The sequence below is a fragment of the Candoia aspera genome, chromosome 4 (assembly GCF_035149785.1).
Source record: "Candoia aspera isolate rCanAsp1 chromosome 4, rCanAsp1.hap2, whole genome shotgun sequence".
Lineage (NCBI taxonomy): Eukaryota > Metazoa > Chordata > Lepidosauria > Squamata > Boidae > Candoia > Candoia aspera.
In genome coordinates this window covers 5,713,008-5,736,187 of record NC_086156.1, presented here as the reverse complement: position 1 = coordinate 5,736,187, position 23,180 = coordinate 5,713,008, and the positions used below count along the sequence as shown (strand labels likewise).

General features: G+C 46.5%; 1 protein-coding gene across 1 annotated transcript; it reads right to left on the bottom strand.

Annotated features, from left to right (window-relative positions):
• Positions 1 to 3,464: 3,464 nt before the first annotated feature.
• Positions 3,465 to 23,028, bottom strand: GORASP1 (golgi reassembly stacking protein 1). Its single transcript, XM_063303320.1, has 9 exons — positions 22,842 to 23,028; positions 20,741 to 20,821; positions 15,932 to 16,135; positions 13,431 to 13,517; positions 11,843 to 11,973; positions 10,207 to 10,351; positions 7,871 to 8,012; positions 6,615 to 6,764; positions 3,465 to 3,829 (listed from the first exon to the last, which is right to left on the bottom strand). The coding sequence occupies exons 1-9, from the start codon at positions 22,902 to 22,904 to the stop codon at positions 3,564 to 3,566; spliced, it is 1,269 nt and encodes a 422-aa protein (XP_063159390.1). The 5' UTR covers positions 22,905 to 23,028; the 3' UTR covers positions 3,465 to 3,563.
• Between the last annotated feature and the right edge of the window lie 152 nt (positions 23,029 to 23,180).

The following is a 23,180-nucleotide window of genomic DNA, read 5'->3' as shown; positions in this document are numbered from 1 at the left end:
CTTTCTCCAAGTTTTTTTCTCCTCCTCCTTTCAGGGGAGAATAGTTTTTCTACTGACCGTGTCGGAGGGGAAACAACAGCTGCTTTGGGGGGGTTTATTTTTTTTTCCTTGTTTTTATGGTGTGGTGCATAACCACATAGTGCTTAGTTATATAGATTGCAAGATTATCCAAGTGACTGGTGCTGCCGATAGACATGTTCGGGCTGGCCACCTGTGCTCCAGCTAACTCAAGTCATTGTTTAATGAAGGTCTGGTTCGGAATGATGCTTGCATGCGGCTTTCATACTGTGGGCATCTTCCTTTGTGTAAATTTCATCTTTTTTTCCATACAGGAGTATAGTTTGCCATGTCTGTGCAACACTGCAGTTTAGTGGAATAGGTGAATTCATTGGTTAAAGCTAACTGTAACTCGTCCCGAAATAGTAACCCTTAAAAGTCTGTAACTCTGAATTTTATACTCTCCATATCGTCACCGAAAGTAACGTTCACCCCGTTTGTTCTCCTGTTCCGTTTTTAAAATTAGCCAAGTTTTCAACTTTATTTTCTACATCTACAAGTAACAGTTTCAGAAAGATTAGCAGATGGCCTGCCAATGCCAAAAGGACAAATGTGTACTTCACAATTGTATAGAAATAAAAAAACTTTAGCTAAATTTTTAAGCAGCTTTGGGTGTTTCTTTTTAAAGATGCAATGTTGATTTCGCTGTTCCAAAAAGCAGAATGTAAGATTTACTGTCTGAATATGCTTTGCACTTGCTGTGCGACTTATGCCAGTGTTCATCTGGCATAGAAGCAGCTTATTATCTGGCGAGTCCTCATGTACAAACATCCCACATTTTCATGGAAGAATCTCCCCAGGGCGTGTTACAAAATTGGGCTCTGCTGCTTTCTTCAATTAAAATTTAGTGTGAAGTACAATCCGAGCATAGGACAATGGCCGTTAATCCTTGGCATTTTAGGACTTGCCTGGCAAAGTCCTGTGTGAAATGGAGGACTCCTGAGAGCAGTATGCTTGTAAAACAGCCTTTGAGAGAAAAGAAGCCAAATGCCAGCCATGCCTATCTTTGAAGAGGGTTTTGAAACAGCAGCTAGTAGGTTTGGCCAGATGGCTTTCTGGGCTGTGCTTTATTGATCTTGATCTCGCTATTCAGGCTGCCACTGGGTTGCTGGGCATAATTGCTCCTTTAACGAAAAAGCCATAAACAGCCGGAGGCCAGGATAGCTGAAGAACCAGCATAAACTAAGGCAGCATTTTCCAACTCAGAAGTCCCCAGCCAGCATGCTGGGAATTTGAAGTCTACACATCCTAAAGCTGCTGAGGTTGGGAAATGCTGGTCTAAGAAGTCTTCAGAAGTCCTTTCATGTGGTCCGTGCCACTACAGGTAGTCCTCACTTAACCCCCACAATCAGGACCAGAATTTTCATTGCTAAGTGAGGCGGTCATTAAGCAAACCCAACCCAATTTTATGACTTTTGTGGCGGTCATTAATGAATCATGCAGGTCCCCATTGATTTTGCTTGCCAGAAGCCAGCCAGGAAGGTTGAAAATGGTGATCACATGACCATGAGAAGCTGCAATGGTCATAAATGCGAACCAGTTGCCAAGCACCCAAATTGTGACCATGGGGACACTGTGACAGTTGTAAATGTGAGGACTGGTCATAAGTTGGTTTTTTCAGTGCTGCTGCTAAGTCCAGATGTCACTAAACAAATGGTTGTTAAGCGCAGACTAGTGGAGTCAGCCTAGGTTGATGGGATGATGAGACAGGAGTTCCGGTATGGCAGAGTCCCACCTGCGCAGCTCTTTCACTTCTGTTTAAGCAAGTGGTACCTTTTTGTTCTGCTTGCCTATATGTGGGCCTGCTCAAACCTCCTGACTTAGACTTAAGACTGGCTCCACATCGTATTTAAAAAGGTCCATATTTTGCCGTAAATCACTTTAAGACTTTAGGAGTTGGCAACATACCAAGTTAAGAAATTTTAAGAACAACAAAATGGCTTCAGATTAGAATAAATCTCTTCCAAAATAAAGACTGGCACCTTTCACAATCTTTAAAAGTAATTCTCTTTAAAAAGTTTTACTTCCAATCCAGAAACAACCCACAGAAAATGATCCTGTAAACAGTTCAGGAAAGCCCATTCTGCATGGTAGTGCTGCGCTTTTCAACCTCAGCAACTTTGAGATGTGTGGACTTCAACTTACAGGATTCCCCAGCCAGCATGCTAGCTGGGGAATTCTGGGAGTTGAAGTCCACGCGTCTTAAAGTTGCTGAGGTTGAGAAACATTTGAGTTAGTGTTATCTGATTGCCCCATTATTCATACTAGAAGTAATCTTGCTCACTTTCCGTATTAAAAGTCAGGAAAGAACTGCTTCCCCATCAAGAGGCAGTATCAAGTTACATTCAGCCAGTTATTTGCTTGATAGCATGGACCTGAAATTAAATTTAGTGTGAGCGTGCTACCTTCTCAGCAGACACACAGTAGCTTGACAGTAACTGACCAGGGCTTTGGCATAGCATTTGAAGCAACAACTCCTAATTTAGAACAGCAGAGTTAAAAATCCTACATTGCTAATGTAATCTGATTCTTCAGCTACTGCCCTAAGAAAGTTTTTCTGTGGCTGCATATGAATTTTATGCAGCAGCAAGCAATGATTCAACAGAGGTGTAAATAGTTCGCTGGGGTCAAATGTAAAACGGGTTAGGGGGATGACCCAGTCCGATGTACCTACATAATGAGACTGCACTTTTTTACAGGTGGGGGCCCCTTTTACTGCAATCCAGACCATCCTGTCCCCAGATACAGAGGACTCAAGGGCCTTATTCATGGGATCTGCTGTGGCAGGGAAAGAGGGACACTCTTTTGGGGGCTTGTACTGAATTCTGCTCATACGGGACAGGAAGCCTCGAGTGCAGGTCAGGGGATCAGCCTGGATCAAAGAACATTAAACACGTTGATTTTTGTTACGGGTCAGGTGGTATTTTAGAGTAAAAGATTTTAGATTCCTAAAACTTATCTAAAGTAAAGTTAATGGGGAAAAGAACAGTGGTAACATTTAAAAACAGCAACCCAGAAAAACTGGCTGAATAGCTTTACTGTAAGGAGTTTTCCGGTCTCACTCACCACCTCTCAGCCCTTCATAGCAATGGGGGGTGGGGGGGATGATTTGGTAAGGAAATATAAAGCAAAATAGGTGCACTAAGCCACAGAGAGTCTTAAGGCACCTATTTTAAAATAAAACCTCAACATTCTCAAAAGCTCCCTGAACTCCTACCTGCCCCTTCTGGCAATGCCATGGTGCTGCTGATGTGGCTTCCTTTTTTTAAACATATGATGTAGTTAGAGACAAGGAACTCTTTAGAAACAGCTTGTTCCTGAACTCCAATCACTAGTGTTATCACTGAGCAGGCCTAACACGGGTCTACAAACGTATTGCCGCCGCTCTCAGGAAGCTGAATTCTACTGTGATTCAAAAACAAACAATGTTTCTGGACCACATAAAACCAGGGCCTTCTGGGGCCAATAGCTTCAAAGCCCAACAGCAAAAAACGTCCTTTGGAGAGCTAGGCCTCTTTGGTTTCTTCAATCAATTCCTGGGCACGTTTGTCACTACCGTCTGTTAGGGGCAGCGTGGGGGGCTCAGCGGCATTGAGCTGCTGGACAGTTTCTTGAGCATCGGCATCCGCGCTAGACGTGGTGTTCAGAGACAGGTCCATAGGAAGGGGTGGCAGAGGGGACACGGAAGGCCTTCCCTCGTGTGGTTCTGGCGGAGCGTTCTCGCCTGCTTGGAGAGACACCGATTCTTCTGAGAATGGAAGAGAGGCCCGGTCTAAAGAAAAAAGACACACAGACTAACGTCGTTTGTAGCATTTAGCACAACAGGAAGTGGGTACAGATCTCATAGCAGTGACTCTGCTAATATTTGGAAAAAAAAAATGGCATGGACTCTACTGAAACAAAATGGATTTCGGATTGCTCCCGCTTTAGCAAGGATGTCTTCTCCCAAATACTTTTCCACTTTGAGTCACACACACACACACACACACACACACAACACACACCCATACCCCCACACATACAGGGTATACTAAAAGTCAGGCCCCGCAGATAATTTATTATATGAAATACATTAAATGTTTGCATTGGTTGACATTTTCTTCTTTGCTCATCTGGCACATGACCTTTGAACATTCCCAAGTACAAGAACAATTTTTCTGGAAAAAAAAATAAAAAAACACACTGTGATTGGCCTATGGGGCCTGATTTTAGTACACCCTCTGTGTTAATGTGTGTGGGTATATACTGTACATTCATTAATGCACACATACATATACATGCCCCCATATACATCGTAAGAGAGCCAGTTTGGTGTGGTGGTTAAGGCACCGAGCTAGAAACCGGGCGACCGTGAGTTCTAGTCCCACCTTGGGCACAAAGCCAGCTGGGTGCCCTTGGGCCAGTCCCTCTCTCTCAGCCCTAGGAAGCAGGCAATGGCAAACCACTTCTGAAATCTTGCCAAGAAAACTGCAGGGACTAGTCCAGGCAGTCCCTGAGGATCAGACATGATTGAATGGCGGGGAAACACACACACACATCATATAAAAATCAAACTGCTTACAGACGTGCTCTCAGAATCTTCATGGAGTTAGCTGAAGCTTTTTTACCCAGTTCTTTTGACAGAGATACCATCACTGGATGAAGATATATACGAGCGGCCAGTGAATTTTAGCCATCATAATTCTCCTTGAAGTTTATAAAATTGTTTGGACATAGACATTCAACCTTTTTTCACCCACTTCTTCCAAGCTCCTGCTTCAGCTACTTTGTCTGAATCTTTGGGACTCAGCTCACCCCAAAAAGGCATCCTTGGCGGAGGGGATTATGGGACAAACCCTGATGTGTTAGGGCACCAATAGCACATCTCGCTGATGTTCAGTGTAATATTGTTGGTGAGCAATATTCCTAATAAAGGAAGTTGCTCCCAGGCTGCTTTTCAGATTTCAGAGAAGAAGCTGTGTTACTCTGCTATAGCAAAAACAAGTATAAAGACTTCGGGTGGTTCTTGTTTAGCGACCACAATTGGGACTGGCAATTCATTCGCTAAGTGATGCGGCCGCTAAGTGGGAAATCACATGACCGCAACTATGCTCCACTCCCCCACCCTTTGGAATGCTCACCCCGGCGCTGGGATAATTAGCAAGAAGGAAATTAATGTTTGCATTTACATTTATTGGAGAGGAATGGATTACAAGAGAGTAAGGAGGCACATGGAGAATACACATCGAAAGGAATGTGCTAGTGCCGTCTGTTTGCCTAGCACACTTGTGGCTGTGAGCCCAAGTTGCTTAGGAGGCAAACAAAAGCCGAAGGCCTGAAAGTGTTTAAAGTCTTGTCAGTCACAGGCAGCAGCTGTGAGCTGGCTAATTAAGGTCACAGAGCTGAGCTTGTTAACTTGCCATTAGCACCTTTTGGAAAGTGCTGCAGAGAAAAGCAGCTCAGGAAGAGATTGCTTGTTTAGGCAATCTCTCTAGTCTGCGAGGGGGGAAAAAAAAGAAAAAATGGGTCAGGCATAGGACAACACGTACTGACTGACTGTAATGGTGAACTCATGACTGAGAGAAGGAGACTCTGCAAAGATTGTAAATGCGGACATTGGTCACAAAGTTACTTTTTCATCACTGTCGTAACTTTGAATGGTCACTGCCCAAGGCAGTTGCTAAGCGAGGTCTACCGGTAACTCATTTATTATGCATTAAGCTTTGGCGCAGGAATATACTTCATCAGATACATGGTGGACCAACTACAGCAGGCTACACTGTCTTTCAAGTTTTTGAGTGGGAATTACAGGAGTTGTATCCAATCCACATTCGGAGATTCTAGCTGGTGAACATTAGTGCAGAGGGAAAGTTGTTTAAGTATGGTCAATCACTCAGGAAAGTACATATTGGACAATTAACACTAAATCTATCCGATCTTGCATTTTGCTAACTATGGTAGAAAAAAAATCAAGTCTTTAAGATGCGAGAAAACAGGAGTTTTCATTGTCTTGAAATACTCAAGTTACAGCCGTTGACACACTACGTGACTTTGGCACACAGCAACTACGTGACTTTGGCTGATCTCAAAAAGCTAGCAATAGTACGTGTAATTACTATTTGGATAGGAGACCACTAAGAAATCCTAGAGCGGTAGGGTAGGATAGACTGGGCATTTGAAAGAAAATACTAGAATAAAGTAATGGGAAACCACTTTTATACTGCTGCTAAGAAAACTGCATGGACATGTAGTAGGAATTGAACTTGAAGGAGACTTTGCTTTTATAGCATTTTTGGTAAGGACACGCCAGAAACTATCTTTACTCTCTTTGCTATTAATATGGATGTGGTTATTTCTTGGTGATTTGTTGTCATTTATTAGATTTTTATACCACTGTAATCATACAACTCTCATGTCATTTTCACAGCAATATTTATATTATGGACTTTCATATGAGAGATAAAAGCTGAAAAAATAAATCAATTAAATCACCCCAAACTATACTAAAACCCAGGTAACACGGGCCTTTACTTTTTTAATTCAACCCCAGTGGCCAAATGGCTTCAAAATCTGCTTACCAAAATATGAATGAGTTTCACTGTTTGTAGATAAGCTACCAGAAGCTGCCAGGACATCTGTTAAATTGAAAGGAGGAGAGGAAGGCACGTTGGCTGTTTTTACTAAATCGATTAATTGGGGAAAAGCAGCTCCAGACATGTCGATAAAACCTGGGGGGAGAAGACAAGAGAGAAGGAAGAAGAAATACACCTGATGTCCAAAATAGAACCAGAACAATTGTAAGAGCACAGAAAAAAATCCTGCTTCCTCTTTGATACAATCACACTGAACATCAGTGAGATATGCTATCGGTGCCTTCATTCATTTTTGCTTTTACAAGGGGGTGTGGGCCATCCTGGTTTGCAGCATACTCAGATAGGATACCTAGGAGTGACGTCGCGTCTTCTGGAGCCATCCCACCCTCACGGTACCAAAGTAACGGTAAGGAGGGCAGATTTCATACCTCTCAACCATGGCTAGAGCAGGGTTTCTCAACCAGGGTTCTGCGGCACCCTTGGGTTCCGCGAGAGGTCACTAGGGGTTCCCTGGGAGATCACGATTTACTTAAAAAATTATTTCAGATTTGGGCAATTTCACCTTAAAGAGATAAGTTTCATTCTTTGTTTTCAGTTTAAGGACACAGTTAATGCATGTAGACAGCCCTACCCGTGAAACGAATATAGTAATTTTGTAACTTCCGGCCTATATTTGAGCCTGAATGTGCAGGGGTTCCCCAAGGCCTGAAAAATATTTCAAGGGTTCCTTCAGGGTCAAAAGGTCGAGAAAGGCTGTGCTAGAGGGACACGGTATAAAAGAAGCTGAACCACTGAGGCTGCAAGAAGCTGAAAGCTGAACAAGTCAGCCTTCAAGGTGATAATATTCCCTTTGCATCTTGCAAACTTACTCGTTCTCTGCAAGAAGAGTTAACTTGCACATTTGCCTAGTCAGAGGCCAAAGAACTCAACTCCTCCTCATACATAGTAAAGGTAAAGGTTTCCCTTGACATTAAGTCCAGTCGTGTCCGACTCTAGGGGGCGGTGCTCATCTCCGTTTCAAAGCCAAAGAGCCGGCATTTGTCCAAAGACACTTCCTCTGTGGTCATGTGGCCGGCATGACTAAACGGAACGCCGTTACCTGCCTGCCGAAGCGGTACCTATTAATCTACTCACATTTGCATGTTTTCGAACTGATATCCCCCTGATGTGCTGGGCCACAACTCCCATAAATGCAGCATGGACGGTAAAAAAGCTGTTTGAAAGGAGAGATGCTGAATTACCTGGGTCCATGACTCTCTGGAGAGGAGGAGGAGGAGGAGGGTGGAGGGAATTTTCTGCTGAATAGGGAGTCACGCTGCGACTGGAGCTGTAATCCAAACTCTCGGCTTCTTCGCTCTGGGAGGCAGGTGCCAACAAGGAAGCCTAAAATAAAGAACCCATTTTGACTGCCTGCGAGAGGGACCTTCCCCCACGGCCGTTTAGATGCCTCTTTCTTTCTCCGCTGATCAACCAAGGTAGAGGGCTGAGTTCACAGACCATGCTAAATCGTAACGTGGCTTCTTCAGTTTCAGTTCAGCCACTTGAACACATTATGTATTGATCAGATTTATACCCGCCTTTCACCCAGGAGCTCAAGACATGGGATGGCGCACCCACATCTTCCTCCACAACAACCCTGTGAGGTAGGCTGGGCTGAACGAGAGCAACTGGCTCAAAGTTCCCAGGGAATTCCATAGTGGGCTGGAGTAGCGAACCCAGGTCTCCAAGTTCCTAGTCTAGCACCTTAACCTTCACGCCACGCTGGCTCTCATTTAACATATTACAGGTAGTCCTCACTTACCAATAGTAATTGGGACCAGGAACTCCATTGTTAAGCAAGACAGCCATAAGGGGCAACATCACATGACTGCACTGGCTTATGACGGCCATTCCAGCAGTCCCAGTTGCCGTTGTCAGGTGAGTCCCATATGGCTGCAGCATCCACGGTCACATGATCACCATTTGCGACCTCCTGCCAGCTTCCCCATTGACCTCGCTTGTTGGAAGCCAGCAGTGAAAGTTGCAAATGGTGATCATGTGACTGTGGGACGCCACAACATCGCGGTCGCAAGCCGGTGGCCAAGCGCCCAAATTGCAATCACACGACCGCAGAGATGCTCCAACGGCCGCAACTATGAGGACCTGTCGTAAATCCCCCTTGCTCAGCACCTTTTAACTATACATTAAGTAAGGACTACCTGTATTGGCAGAGGGGGAATTATTTGCTGAAAAAAGAAAGGAAAAGGGATTACATGAATGTTTTATCATTTAGGCTTTGCCATTAATCTTACAATTATTTTCACATCATATGATACAATACGCATACCTAACTTTAAAAGAAAATTTGGTAATCTGCTCTAATTATACCAGTCTGTATGTTTAATCTTCTGCCTACTTAAATAAAAGTATCAGCCAGGTCAGTGAAACTGAGCAGCAAATGTAACAGTGCAGCCACCGGTGATCAACGTCCTAATGCTCAGGAAGTTAAGGTGCTTTCAGAGAGAATGCTTAGACTCAGTTCCCAAAGAAGATAAAACAGCTGAATCTGACTGAATTTTAATTTAATGTCTACGTATTGTCTCCTTATCACTTTAAAGATCGGGTGTCCCCTTCCTGTTATTTGAAGGAGATATTCAATTATATTCACTTCTACTACTTTGAATTTTGAATAAAGCGTGTTTTTGGCCTTTCCAACCCAACCAAATGGTGGAAAGAAATTGTATACAGGGACTCAAGACCCTTGTCAGCACAATCACTGTTAAAAAGTGATCAGCAAAGGACCACCGTTGGTATGGCGAGAGAAGCCAGCAAAAGAAAGGTTAAGTTTAAATGTGGGCAGGATCCAGCTAGGCCAGTGTTCCTCAACCGTGGCAACTTTCAGAAGTGTGGACTTCAACTCCCAGAATTCCCGTGCAACCCCTCCACCACCACTGCATCCAATGGGAGGAGCAGCTGGACAACGGTTTGGAATGCTGTTGACTGCTCCATTCTAAGCCCACCCCCGAGTCACGTGACCCAGAGCGTGTACAGCCTTCCACAGAAGACAACACCGATGCCTCCTATGACCACGGGTGATAAAGCTGCTGGAGAGAATTCCAGAAGTCAGGCTCTTCAGGGTTATCACATTATTCTTTCCATGCTTTGGTGCTCTCTCCTCTTTCAGAAGGAACAAAGACTAAAACTTGGGTGGGCTGCTTTTTTTTCCGGCTGGAGGTGCCTGCCTTTTTGGTGCATTTTTTTTCCTCACAGCCAAAGGTCCAGGAAGCACAGCGGTCGTGCAAGGACACTGTTAGATGGGCAGGGCCAGAATATTTAGCCCTCCTGAAATAACCCAGGCAAGGCAGGGAAGGTGCTGAATGAAATAAGTGATCAGAAATGTAATGCGTCCATCTTATGCCACAGTTATTTGGCAGTCAGCCTCCCCATTTCAGCAGTGAGGACCTGGGGATCTCAGAGGCTGCTAAAAGCTGGTGGGGTGGGGGGCACTGTGGCTCCCTGCTCCCCCCATAAAGAACATCGATTTGCTCACGATATGAACAGGAGGCAGCTTAGCCGTGTCCAGAACGGAACGCCCTACCTCCATGTAGCCATTAGCTGGGCATTCTGGGGGTGTGTCTCCAGCAGGCAAAGGAGAAGGGGGTCTGGCCTCTGCCGCTTTCTTTGGGACCGCAGCCTGGGTGGGAATCCTGTGCAGATAGCCGTATCCAATGCCACATCCTAAGCTGCACGAGAAAGCAGACAAAGGAAAGGCATCAGAAACTGGTTTTTAAAACATAAAGCTTAACAAGGAGGGAGCCACGAACAGAAAGTCTGTTATCACGGAAACCCTACGAAAGGCGCTACCTTTGGGTCGTCACAGAGAACGACTAAGCCTCTGCCCACAAAGGAGATGCCCCACAGTCGCCAGCCTGAAAGGAGAATCTAAACCCCCTCCTCACCCTTGCAGGAGAAAAAATGGAGGGGGAGCTGAAGTGAGGCCCTGCCGCCCTCCCAATCATTACAACCCCACCCAAGGCGGAAAACCCCCTTTCCTCTTTTGCAGAAGACATGTGGGGGGTGGGGACAGGGCTCAGCCATTTCCCCCTCAGGAGACTGAGGTGACATTTCTATCTTCCAATATCCATCTATTTCACAGGTGCTCTTCTTATTCAGGCTTACGTCTATGTGCCTCTATGCAGCTTCATAGCTAAAATCAGTCTGTGTGAATTACTTGTCTCCTGATTCTCCCAAGTTCTACTGCTACGTGAGCACAAAAGGTGACTGTCTACAGAGGAAGATTTTACCCTTCTATTATATGAACTTCCTTCTCGATTCCAGAACCAACCACCCATCCATTCTGTCTTAACTTTTCTCCCAAAGGATGTTTTTTTTTTTGGGGGGGGGGGGGCAGGACATTTTCCATTTTTTCCCAGGCTGTTCTCTCTCCCTCCTCTGCTACACCCTTGACACACCCACTAAGCCAGGGTTCTCTTCTCTACAGGTAGTCCTCGACTTACGACCACAATTGGGACCGGAACTTCCATCACTAAGCAAGGCAGTCACTAAGTCAGTCATGCCCGATTTTATGACCTTTTTGCCACGGTCGTTAAGTGAATCATGTGGTTGTCAAGCAAATTTGGCTTCCCCACTGACTTTGCTTGTCGGAAGCTGGCTGGGAAGGTCACAAATGGCGATCACAGGACCCCAGGATGCTGCAACTGTCATAAATATACACCGGTTCCCAAGGGCCTGAATTTTGATCATGTGACCACAGGGATGCTGCTACAGTTATAAGCGCGAGGACTGGTCGAAGGTCACTTTTTCAGCACCGTTGTAACTCTGAACAGTCGCTAAGCGAATGGTTGTAAGTCAAGGCCTACCTGTATTTTATTTTGAATGTAAAGACCATAGTCTTAGCATTGCATACCGATTACTGTATTGTGCTGATGCCAAAAAAGGAAGGACATGGGAAGTGGATAGAGAAAAGGAATTGGAAGGATGTCATGGTGGTTTTCCAGTGCACTTGAAGTAGATTACATGGGGAAACTCTCAGCTCAGACATTCCACCCCAAAGCAAACTCCTATTCATGGGTTATTCCCAAAATGAATTACCAAGGTATCATTGGACCTAGTACTACATTAAGAAGAAAGGACAAGATCCAGAACTCACTAGGAGGCCAAGGATCAGCCTGAACTTGCCTATATACCATACCTCACAATTTCTGAATTCATACCTTCCTTCTCCACCCCAGGCTCCGTTGGGGGTTACAAAAACCTCTCGGCAGGAATCTGTTTCGGTGTTATAGACCATCAGCTTCAGAGGTTTCCCCTCGTGGGAATCAATCAGGGAGAAGAAATCTTCGGACTGAGCAAGAGAGATATCCATCATTTACACCGCAGCAACATGCCACCCTTCCCCTTTTTACCACCAGCGGGCATCCAGTTCCTGGAACAAGGTCTGTTAGGGCAGAGAATTGGTAGCCTGCTCCTGGATCTGGAAGACCCCCTCTTGAAGGAAGTTGAATTGGTTTTTCCTGCACAATGCAGGAGAGTTGGACAGGATGACACTTGGGGTCCCTTTCAATTCCACAGCTCTAGGATGCTGTGCTCTCCAGGCACCCACCCAAAAGGGGCCCTTAGCGGGTGCTACCAAAATACAACAAAACACCATAATGCAGGGTTTTTCCACCAGGGTTCCGTGGCACCCTCGGGTTCTGCAAGAGGTCACTAGCGGTTCCCTGGGAGATCACGATTTATTTTAAAAAATATTTCAAGCTCAGGCAACTTTACATTAAAGAGGTAAGTTTCATTCTTTATTTTTAGTTTAAGAACACAGTTAATGCATATAGACAGGCCTACCCATGAAACAAATACAATAATTTTGTAACCTCTGGCCTATATTTGAGCCTGAATGTGCAGGGGTTCCCTGAGGCCTGAGAAATATTTCAAGGGCTCCCCCAGAGTCAAAAAGGTAAGGCTGCCATAATGTGATAGGATTTTTTTAAAGTGGCAAGCCTTCATGAGTTGTGGCCAGGGAGAAGAGAAGACACGCTTTGCGAGCAGAGATGTCCACCAGGGTGCGGGGGACAAGGGTAGGCAAATGACAAAAGCAGCATTATGCCCTAAACTCTGCCCCTCCTGTACATACAGCCACATGCATGTATGAATCGGGTGGAGCTTGCATCAAGATGGCACAGTGCTGTTTTCATCATCTTGACTAAAATGGGTTTTCAAACTTTTTCAGGCCAGAGATCCTCTTAGTTTAAAAAAAAATCCACAAAGACCTGATCAAGAGGCTGAGCCCTAATGACAGAAAACTGGCTGCTTCTGAGTAAACTTTTTCTTCCTCCCCTTAGTCTCAAGTCCTTGGGGACCCTTAGGGGTCTGCAGACCACAGTTTGAAAAACCCTAGCCTAGAGCATCAGGCCCTGAAAGCACTTCTGCCTGGGACAGCAAGAAACAGGAGAGTTTGACCTTTTTGCTGTAGATTAGATGCAAGGGGAAGGGGGGCATGGGAAATGTGGCATGCAATGCTCTGTCTTCCCCATCTGTGCAGACTGATATTTTCCCACCATGTTTTGGTTAATTGTGCTTCTGAGTGAAGCTTTCTCAAGCTCTGGGCAGCAAAGGGATGGAGCCTGGAACCAAAGGACAGCTTTATGCACAGAAATGCTTCCCCAGTAGGAAATCAAGTGCAAGAGAATAAAAGGTGAAAGAAAGTAAGTGCAGGGTAGTCAAAGCCTGGGAAATATTCTCAGTCATCATCCCCAAAAACTAACAGCTCCCTTCACACTTTGGGGCCTGTTATAACTGAGTCTTTACCTCCTGGAGTATCTGATCTGATCCAACAATATAGTCAGAATGAGGCTTCAGGCCAGCTAATGCTGCCGGGGAAGCTGGCTCTACACCCTAAACAGAGAGAAAGACCTTGGTCAGTCAGGTTATTCAAGCATATTCAACAGAGCCAGTGGGAAAAGCATCTTAATTCAGGGGATGGTAAACTTTGGGGAGCGGGGGTGCCTTCGAGTCAGTCTTGATTCCTGGTGACTGCCTGGAGAAGTCCCTACCGTTTTCTTGGCAAGATTTCACAAGTGGTTTGCCATTGCCTGCTTCCTAGGGCTGTGTGTGTGTGACTGGCTCAAGGTCACCCAGCTGGCTTTGTGCCTAAGGCAGGACTAGAACTCAGTCTTCTGGTTTCTAGCCTGGTGCTTTAACCACAATTCTAAACTATTCCAAAGAAATCTCATGAGCTAATTTTCCGTAAGATATAACTAAGGATGGACCAACACTTTGGAAACACACTTGTTCCTCATTTCTAACAAAGTGGAATGAGAAAGTTTCTCATTTTTCACTGAAAAATTTCCACTATATGTTAAAAAGAGCATTGCCAGGAAACGAAAGGAGGGGGCGCAGGGGAAAAAAACCACAATTCTTTCAAAAAGAATCATTCTACAAATAAGCATCTAAATTAGTGTTTCTCAACCTTGCAACTTCAAGCTGGGTGGACTTCAACTCCCAGAAGTCTCCCAGAGAGCTTTTGGTCTAGTGGTTAAGGCAACAGGCTAGAAACTAGGAGACTGTGAGTTCTAGTCCAGCCTCAGGCATGAAAGCCAGCTGGGTGACCTTGGGCCAGTCCCTCTCTCTCAGCCCAAGAGCCAATCAGGCGTGGTAGGAGAGTTCTAGTCCCGCCTTAGGCCTGAAAGCCAGCTGGGTGACCTTGGGCCAGTCCCTCTCTCTCAGCCCAAGAGCCAATCAGGTGTGGTAGGAGAATTCTAGTCCCGCCTTAGGCATGAAAGCCAGCTGGGTGACCTGGGGCCAGTCCCTCTCTCTCAGCCCAAGAGCCAATCAGGTGTGGTAGGAGAGTTCTAGTCCCACCTTAGGCATGAAAGCAAGCTGGGTGACTTTGGGCCAGTCCCTCTCTCTCAGCCCAAGAGCCAATCAGGTGTGGTAGGAGAATTCTAGTCCCGCCTTAGGCATGAAAGCCAGCTGGGTGACCTTGGGCCAGTCCCTCTCTCTCAGCCCAAGAGCCAATCAGGCGTGGTAGGAGAGTTCTAGTCCCGCCTTAGGCCTGAAAGCCAGCTGGGTGACCTTGGGCCAGTCCCTCTCTCTCAGCCCAAGAGCCAATCAGGCGTGGTAGGAGAGTTCTAGTCCCGCCTTAGGCCTGAAAGCCAGCTGGGTGACCTTGGGCCAGTCCCTCTCTCTCAGCCCAAGAGCCAATCAGGCGTGGTAGGAGAGTTCTAGTCCCGCCTTAGGCCTGAAAGCCAGCTGGGTGACCTGGGGCCAGTCCCTCTCTCTCAGCCCAAGAGCCAATCAGGCGTGGTAGGAGAGTTCTAGTCCCGCCTTAGGCCTGAAAGCCAGCTGGGTGACCTTGGGCCAGTCCCTCTCTCTCAGCCCAAGAGCCAATCAGGTGTGGTAGGAGAGTTCTAGTCCTGCCTCAGGAATGAAAGCCAGCTGGGTGACCTTGGGCCAGTCCCTCTCTCTCAGCCCAAGAGCCAATCAGGCGTGGTAGGAGAGTTCTAGTCCCGCCTTAGGCCTGAAAGCCAGCTGGGTGACCTTGGGCCAGTCCCTCTCTCTCAGCCCAAGAGCCAATCAGGCGTGGTAGGAGAGTTCTAGTCCCGCCTTAGGCCTGAAAGCAAGCTGGGTGACCTTGGGCCAGTCCCTCTCTCTCAGCCCAAGAGCCAATCAGGCGTGGTAGGAGAGTTCTAGTCCCGCCTTAGGCCTGAAAGCCAGCTGGGTGACCTTGGGCCAGTCCCTCTCTCTCAGCCCAAGAGCCAATCAGGCGTGGTAGGAGAGTTCTAGTCCCGCCTTAGGCCTGAAAGCAAGCTGGGTGACCTTGGGCCAGTCCCTCTCTCTCAGCCCAAGAGCCAATCAGGCGTGGTAGGAGAGTTCTAGTCCCGCCTTAGGCCTGAAAGCCAGCTGGGTGACCTTGGGCCAGTCCCTCTCTCTCAGCCCAAGAGCCAATCAGGTGTGGTAGGAGAGTTCTAGTCCTGCCTCAGGAATGAAAGCCAGCTGGGTGACTTTGGGCCAGTCCCTCTCTCTCAGCCCAAGAGCCAGTCAGGCGTGGTAGGAGAGTTCTAGTCCCGCCTTAGGCCTGAAAGCCAGCTGGTTGGCCATGGGCCAGTCCCTCTCTCTCAGCCCACCCCACCTCACAGGGTTGCTGTTGTGGGGAAAACAGGAGGAGGACGGAGTATTACGTATGTTTGCCGCCTTATTTATAAAAATAATAAAGGCGGGAAAATAAATAGATAGATAGATAGATAAATAAAATTCCCAAGAAGTCACTGAAAGCCCAATCCAACATGGATTCCCCAATTCCTCCTTACCAGCACATGCCATACGTGTTCGCTGGCGCCTTGGAAACTGCAGAATCGCACACTGGCCCCTAACAGTCCCTGCCCTCCCCACATATTGCTGGGGATGACCTCCACTTCCCGCACTTTCATTGTTTTTATGTTGTAGACCTCCAGTTTCACAGCTTTCTCAACATTGGCTTTTAGCAGATCTTTCAGAGTGTCACCTTCTTTATTCTACAAGTGGGGGAGAAAAAACAAACACTAAAGCTTTATTTCTGGACATGGTAGCAAACACATGCCAAAAAAAAAAAATTGGCTGGAAGCATTTAGCCAGTAAAGGTAGGAAACAGAATGTTTCTTTCATTCATTCATTCATTCATTCATTCATTCATTCATTCATTCACTCACTCACTCACTCACTCACTCACTCATTCACTCATTCATTCATTCATTCATTCATTCATTCACTGATTCATTCATTCAATTTAGATGTCCACCCATCTCAACATATGACTCTGGGTGGCTAACAGGCAATAAAAAAAAGATAAAAACATCACAGCAAAACAATAATGTTGGGCTGTTGGTCCAGTAATGCTGTTCTTAACTCCATAAATTGTTCATAATTGTCTGATATGTGAAACTATAACATTCTATTTTTATTGGTGGGGATGTGGTTTTCCCCTTGGTAGTGCCTTGATTAGGGTACTACCTAATCAAGGTAGTGCAATTAGGTTACTACTAATCAATCTGCTTGATTGTTTGATAAATCGATTGATTACGATAAAATTTTAAAACAAGCTAAGAAGGAAACGAAAAGACCAGAATGCATCCCCTCCGGCTGCCAACACCCAGGCAAGCAGGGATCCACGCCAGGCAAACAATCAAGCAGGCAAACAATCAAGCGGAAAACAATACCCTGACCGAGGAATTACCAAGGAGAAAACCACACCCCCACCAACACGGGCCGGGCAGGGCAGGGCAGGGCAGGCCGCCCTATATAAACAGGCAGCAAAGCCAACACTCCCTGGCACTGATGATGTCACCTGGTTGGGCAATGAAACGTCTGCAAGCAAACAGCCAAGCTCAGAGAGCACCAAGGACTCCACAAGAAAGCATGTGTTAGCTGAAATAGGAAAACATTACTTCTAAACCAACATTTCTGGGCAAGATCAAAAAACGACAGCTTGCCACGTTGACCAAAGGAAATACCAGCTGGAAGCTACCAGCCGGACTTCCTCCTCAACTGTGTGTGCCTTTACTCAAGCAGCTCTTAATCTGTTAATTATTGAAAATGAGGATCATCGCTGGCCAAATACTGGCTGTTGATTTGGTGACTCAGCAATAGATCAACAAACCTCCCTACCTTCCTTCCAAAGCCGTGCTGAAAGGGGCGGCTCGATCGCACCAAACCTGCTTGACGCTCAAAAACTGAAGATGCTTCAAGCAAACAAGGGTGCTGAGATGTAACAATGCAGAACAGGCTCCTGCCAGAAATAAGGTTGGCCTTTTAGTAACGGCTATCGGAACCTGGTGAAAATGGAGCTTTCCCATTTTCACCAGGTTCCGATAGCCATTATGAAGAGCATTTGTCACCACTGTTTTAATAATTTCAGTTTATTCTTTGATTTGACTTGCATATTGTTGTGGTTGAGGAGGTTGCTTTGAGGTTAATCCTAGAAGTTTTAATTTCTACTGCATGTCTTCTGTTTCTCTAAGCCACTGGGAGTCCTAAAGGACTGGGTGGCAAAGAAAACCAGTAAATAAAATTAATGAATCGTATAAAGAAAGTAAAGCTACATTAATGGTGGGAGAGTAACACTTCAGCTTCTAGTCCAGAGCTATCTCTGAAGCCCACGATTGAGCCTTCAGAGACAGGCAGTCAAAAGAACTGGGCTTTGCTTTCCAAAGATACAGGTAGTCCTCATTCAGTGACCATTCATTTAGCGACAGTTCAGACTTATGATGGTGCTGAAAAAAACCAACTTACTACCGGTACTCACACGTATGAACGTCGCGGTGTGCCCACAGCCACGTGATCACGATTCAGGTGCTGGCAACTGGCTTGTATTTATGACAGTCACAGCATCCTGTGGTCACAGGATCACCATTTTCAAACTTCCTGGCCAGCTTCTGGCAAGCAAAATCAATGGGGGAGGCCACATGATTCACTTAACAACCATGTGGTTCACTTAATGACTGCGGTGATTTGCTTAATGACCACTTCGTTTAGCAACCAAAATCCTTGTTTTCAATTATAGTCATTAAGCAAGGACTACCTGTATTTATTTTTTAAAACAGCTCTCACCCATTTCAGCTGGATTTCAATTCTCACTATCAGCTATGAAGACAACAACTGCATCGCCAGCACCAAATCCTAGTTCCCTCATGGGGAAGGGATTGAAAAACTGCAAGTCCACCTTCGGCTTTCACAAGCCACATCTGAAGGCCTGAGTCCCTTTCAGGCTCAGAGCCACCAACAGGGAGGAAGAGTCAGTGAGTTCAGATCTTACTAATCTGGGTCACCTATGGTTATCAAGCAACTTCTGCCACAACTTCCCAGCAGGTCAGTCTAGAACAAAAGAGTTCTGGTCATCATCTACAGTTCTGGAAAGCTATTCTAAGAAGGGAACAAGTTTGGCAGATCAGTTCTTCATGTTGTACCCTAAAGCAGTGTTTCTCAACCTTGCAACTTTAAGATGTGTGGACTTCAACTCCCAGAATTCTGGGAGTTGAAGTCCACACATCTTGAAGTTGCCAAGATTGAGAAACACTGCCCTAAAGTGACTTGCTAAATTCCTCAGGCTTCCAAGATGCAACTGAGTTGGTGAGAGGGAGACAAGAGGCAGACTGTACCTACCAAGGGTGCAATTTGGTCCAAGGACCTCAAGTTGCCAATTCCTGCTTTATATTATTTATATAACCATTCATTCCATATTTTATTTACTGTCTGCATTCATTACACACTTTACTCAATCATATGTCAATCTGGTCGTACTTCCCACTTCTTACTACACTAATTGTATATGGTGGTCCTAACTCAAAGTTATTTGCTTTTTATTTGCTGAGGTCTCTACTAAACTTCACAGGAACACAGCAAACTTCTGCTTGATTGCAATTGTTATCAGAAGGCACGGAGTTTGATTCTTATGGTGGTTAAGGGTACTGAACTTCCATATCTATCACCTTTATTCAATTTCATTCTTTTTTTTACATACAGCTTCACAGAATATTATTAATAATCCCTCTCTGCAATATGCTTCTTGTGCAGTTTTTTGGTGTCTGGCCATAAACTGTTAAAGCTAAAAGTATCTCACACATACACGCAATCCGAAGACAAGGGCAGCTTCCACTGTCTTGGCTTTCTGAAATGCATAAAAATGTGGCTGATCTGAAGGTCTCTGGGATTTGACTGTGGTAAAGTTCCTGGTGCCAGGAATATTATTATTTTTCTATGATTAATTGTACTTTTAATTGTAATTATACACTGTATTTGTTTTACTGCATATTATTGTATTTTACTATTGTTACTGTTGCATCAGCTGCATCTGTTCCACATCACTTAAACTCAGTTTAATTTTTTTTTTAAAAGTTGACTGAAGCGATTTATAATTTCCTAAGTAAAAAGCCAATTTGAGCCAGTTTGGTCTAGTGGTTAAGGTGCTGGGCTAGAAACCAGAAGTCTGTGAGTTCTAGTCCCGCCTTAGGCATGAAAGCCAGCTGGGTGACCTGGGGCCAGTCCCTCTCTCTCAGCCCAAGAGCCAATCAGGCGTGGTAGGAGAGTTCTAGTCCCGCCTTTGGCATGAAAGCCAGCTGGGTGACCTGGGGCCAGTCCCTCTCTCTCAGCCCAAGAGCCAATCAGGCATGGTAGGAGAGTTCTAGTCCCGCCTCAGGCACGAAAGCCAGCTGGGTGACCTGGGGCCAGTCCCCCTCTCTCAGCCCAAGAGCCAATCAGGCGTGGTAGGAGAGTTCTAGTCCCGCCTCAGGCACGAAAGCCAGCTGGGTGACCTGGGGCCAGTCCCTCTCTCTCAGCCCAAGAGCCAATCAGGCGTGGTAGGAGAGTTCTGGTCCTGCCTCAGGAATGAAAGCCAGCTGGTTGGCCATGGGCCAGTCCCTCTCTTTCAGCCCAAGAGCCAATCAGGCGTGGTAAGAGAGTTCTAGTCCCGCCTTAGGCATGAAAGCCAGCTGGGTGACCTTGGGCCAGTCCCTCTCTCTCAGCCCAAGAGCCAATCAGGCGTGGTAGGAGAGTTCTAGTCCCGCCTTAGGCATGAAAGCCGGCTGGGGGACCTTGGGCCAGTCCCTCTCTCTCAGCCCAAGAGCCAATCAGGCGTGGTAGGAGAGTTCTAGTCCCGCCTTAGGCATGAAAGCCAGCTGGGTGACCTTGGGCCAGTCCCTCTCTCTCAGCCCAAGAGCCAATCAGGCGTGGTAGGAGAGTTCTGGTCCTGCCTCAGGAATGAAAGCCAGCTGGTTGGCCATGGGCCAGTCCCTCTCTTTCAGCCCAAGAGCCAATCAGGCGTGGTAAGAGAGTTCTAGTCCCGCTTTAGGCATGAAAGCCAGCTGGGTGACCTTGGGCCAGTCCCTCTCTCTCAGCCCAACCCACCTCACAGGGTCATTGTTGTGGGGAAAATAGAGGAGGAAGGAGTATTAGGGATGTTCGCCACCTTGAGTTATTTATAAAAATAATAAAGGTGGGATAAAAATTAAATAAATAAATGAACAATTGTACCACCAACAGTTAATTGCATGAACACATTAAGTGCATACATGCACATACACAGGTGCGCACACATATACACACATGCATGCACATACAGAGAACAGTGACTTCTCTTAGCTATTTACCAGTCTGGTGTGTCCTATGGTAAGTATGAAATCAAAGAATGGCTCCAATCCAGCCTGCTGAGCAGGGGAATTTTCCTGAATCTGCAAAAATATCAAAGGTGACACATGTATACACTGCATGAAAAGGAACATCAGCGCAAGAATGCATGACCTAAAGGAAATTGGGTGCTTAACGCAAAAAGTGCCTGAAATAAGCATGTATATAGACTAACCATAAAAATTGGCTAGTAATAGCTGAGGCAGCTTCTTATAATCTGGAGCCCCTAGACTGAAGCTGCCCAGCCCAGCAAATTGGACAGATGCACTTCCTTGTCCCAGAGGCAAGATCTCATGCAGTTAAAAAGGAGACAAGGTCACGGTGTTTCATAGCAAGCTTCCTGCAGACTTCACAATTTGGGGGTTTTAATTTTTTTGCAAGCAGGAGGTCTACTTCCCAGATTTGGGGTTAAACATTCTCCACGGAACTTCTTGCAGCGCACTCAAAAATACTGCTTAGTCTCAGAGCCGCTCAGCTAATGCATTTCTAGACATAAAAGGCAATGTTTCCTTTGAGTCGAGCTTGACTCCTGATGTCTTTGTGTGCACACCTGTGTAGCTCCCTTGGCGGCAATACGGAAAGGCTTTGACGTGGCTGTTTTTTTTTCTTTTCAGGGTGCTTAACTTTTCAACCTGAAAGCCATGAGTGAGGGCAACGTACCACGAAGAACAAGTTAAACTTCTCAAACCAGTAAACAAGCACCAGGTTTAGAGACCTCACCCAGCACCCTTCTTTAAAAAAAGAATAAACCGCTTCTGCAGTCATGATTCGTAACTTCTGCACACAGCGTTAGGAAGACACAGCACAAGACAAGGCTCGGTCATTCTGACCCACCCAATCTACAGGAACCACTTGATGTGTCAGATCATTCCCATCCTCCCCAGCCAATCTGGCCACTGAGACAGGGGTTGCAGAATGCTGAGGATTGTATTCTGACACACCGGATGAGCACCAGGTGGGGAAGAGTGCATTAGGGAGACTGTTCCTGTGTGGTATTACTCCAAACATCCCTCAAGGAGGCATATGGCATGATCCTTCCAAGATATTCACATGTGTAGTCATGTTCTACCTTTACCAATGCAAGTTCAGGCTTTGCATTAGGATGTCCCCTTTAACAAAAATAATAGCCCTAGGAAAAAAATATTAGATTTGACGTGCAGAAAATAAACAGGCACGTGGCAACAGCTGTTTTAGGGGAGTCAAGTTCTTTCCATGAGGTTTCAGTGAGCATGTTTTTATTCCTACTGCCTTTTGCAAATTTCCTTAACTTCAGCAAAAACAGGGAGGGAATCAGTATTTTCAATACATCAGCAATAATCCTTCCTACAAAGCAACGTTACTTATTAACAGGGAGAGCAACAAATTGAGTTATACTGTGGCAGGGCAGGTTTTCAGTAATTACAAACAAAGCTAACCAGGGCCTGATTACGGCTTGCTTGGAAAACCAGCAAGGAAACCTCAGAGCTGGGGCGGGAGAAAAATACCCTGGATGAGGGCAAGGCTCAAACTCTTCCATAGAGCCGTCAAGGAAGCTGCCCAGGTGGCCTCACCAAAAGCAGTTCAGGCGTTTCTGTTTTTCCATCTCATTTGTCCAACTTTCTCCTCTTGGGGACTGGAAGCTCCTAACTGAGGCTCTGTGATTGCTGCTCTTCTGGGACCCTTTTCAGGTGGCCAAAAAGGGTGAAAATGCTTGAAGTCAGCAATTACACCCAGCAAAAAAAAAAAAAAAGCCAGCAGTTACACCCAGCCTTAGGGACGGTGCTTCCCATGATCCCTTCCCAGCTGATCACTTGCCATCCAGAGATATTGGGTGAATGCCCATCATCCCCACCCACTGGATGAGAACAATGGGTACTGGAGTCCATCACCTTTGCAGAGAAGCCGTTCGGGGACCAACAGTGGCTAGCCTTCTGTGGAAGCCGATGCCCCCCCAGAGGGATTGGAGTAATGCCCGTCGTTCCCACCCGCTGGCTGGGGATGATGGGCGCTGGAATCCAGCTCCGATCTCGGGCCGGCTACGCCCCGGTTGGCTCCGTCTTCAGCCTCCAGGGGAACGCTGCTTACCCCGTGCACATGATAGCCCTCGGAGCCCCCGTCGGGAACCTCGGAGCTGGAACCCAGCCCCATGGCTGCCCGGAGAGAGGCCGGCTCAGGTGCTGGGAGGAGACCTCGTCGGCCTCAGCCGCTCCCCCGCCGCCTCCATCGCCGCCGGCCGCGGACAGCACCCCTCTCCAGCTTCCAACGCTGCAAGCCCGGCGGCGCATGCGCGAGCGGCGACCGCCTAGAGGGAAAAGCCGGCGGAGAGAGCCGAGTGACGCATTCGCGCCTCATAGGCTGCAGCGCCCGCCTGTCGCCGACGTCCACGACCGAGCGGGCAGGGGCTTACCAACGAAGGGGGCGGGG

Coding starts and splice junctions, on each gene's coding strand:
- GORASP1 (XM_063303320.1), bottom strand. CDS start 22,904: ATGGGGCTGGGTTCCAGCTCCGAGGTTCCCGACGGGGGCTCCGAGGGC. Junction 8,013..10,206: donor CAGCTAATGGCTACATGGAG/GTAGGGCGTTCC, acceptor TCTTTATTTTAG/GCTTCCTTGTTGGCACCTGC. Junction 6,765..7,870: donor CCAGAGAGTCATGGACCCAG/GTAATTCAGCAT, acceptor TTCTCCCCCCAG/GTTTTATCGACATGTCTGGA.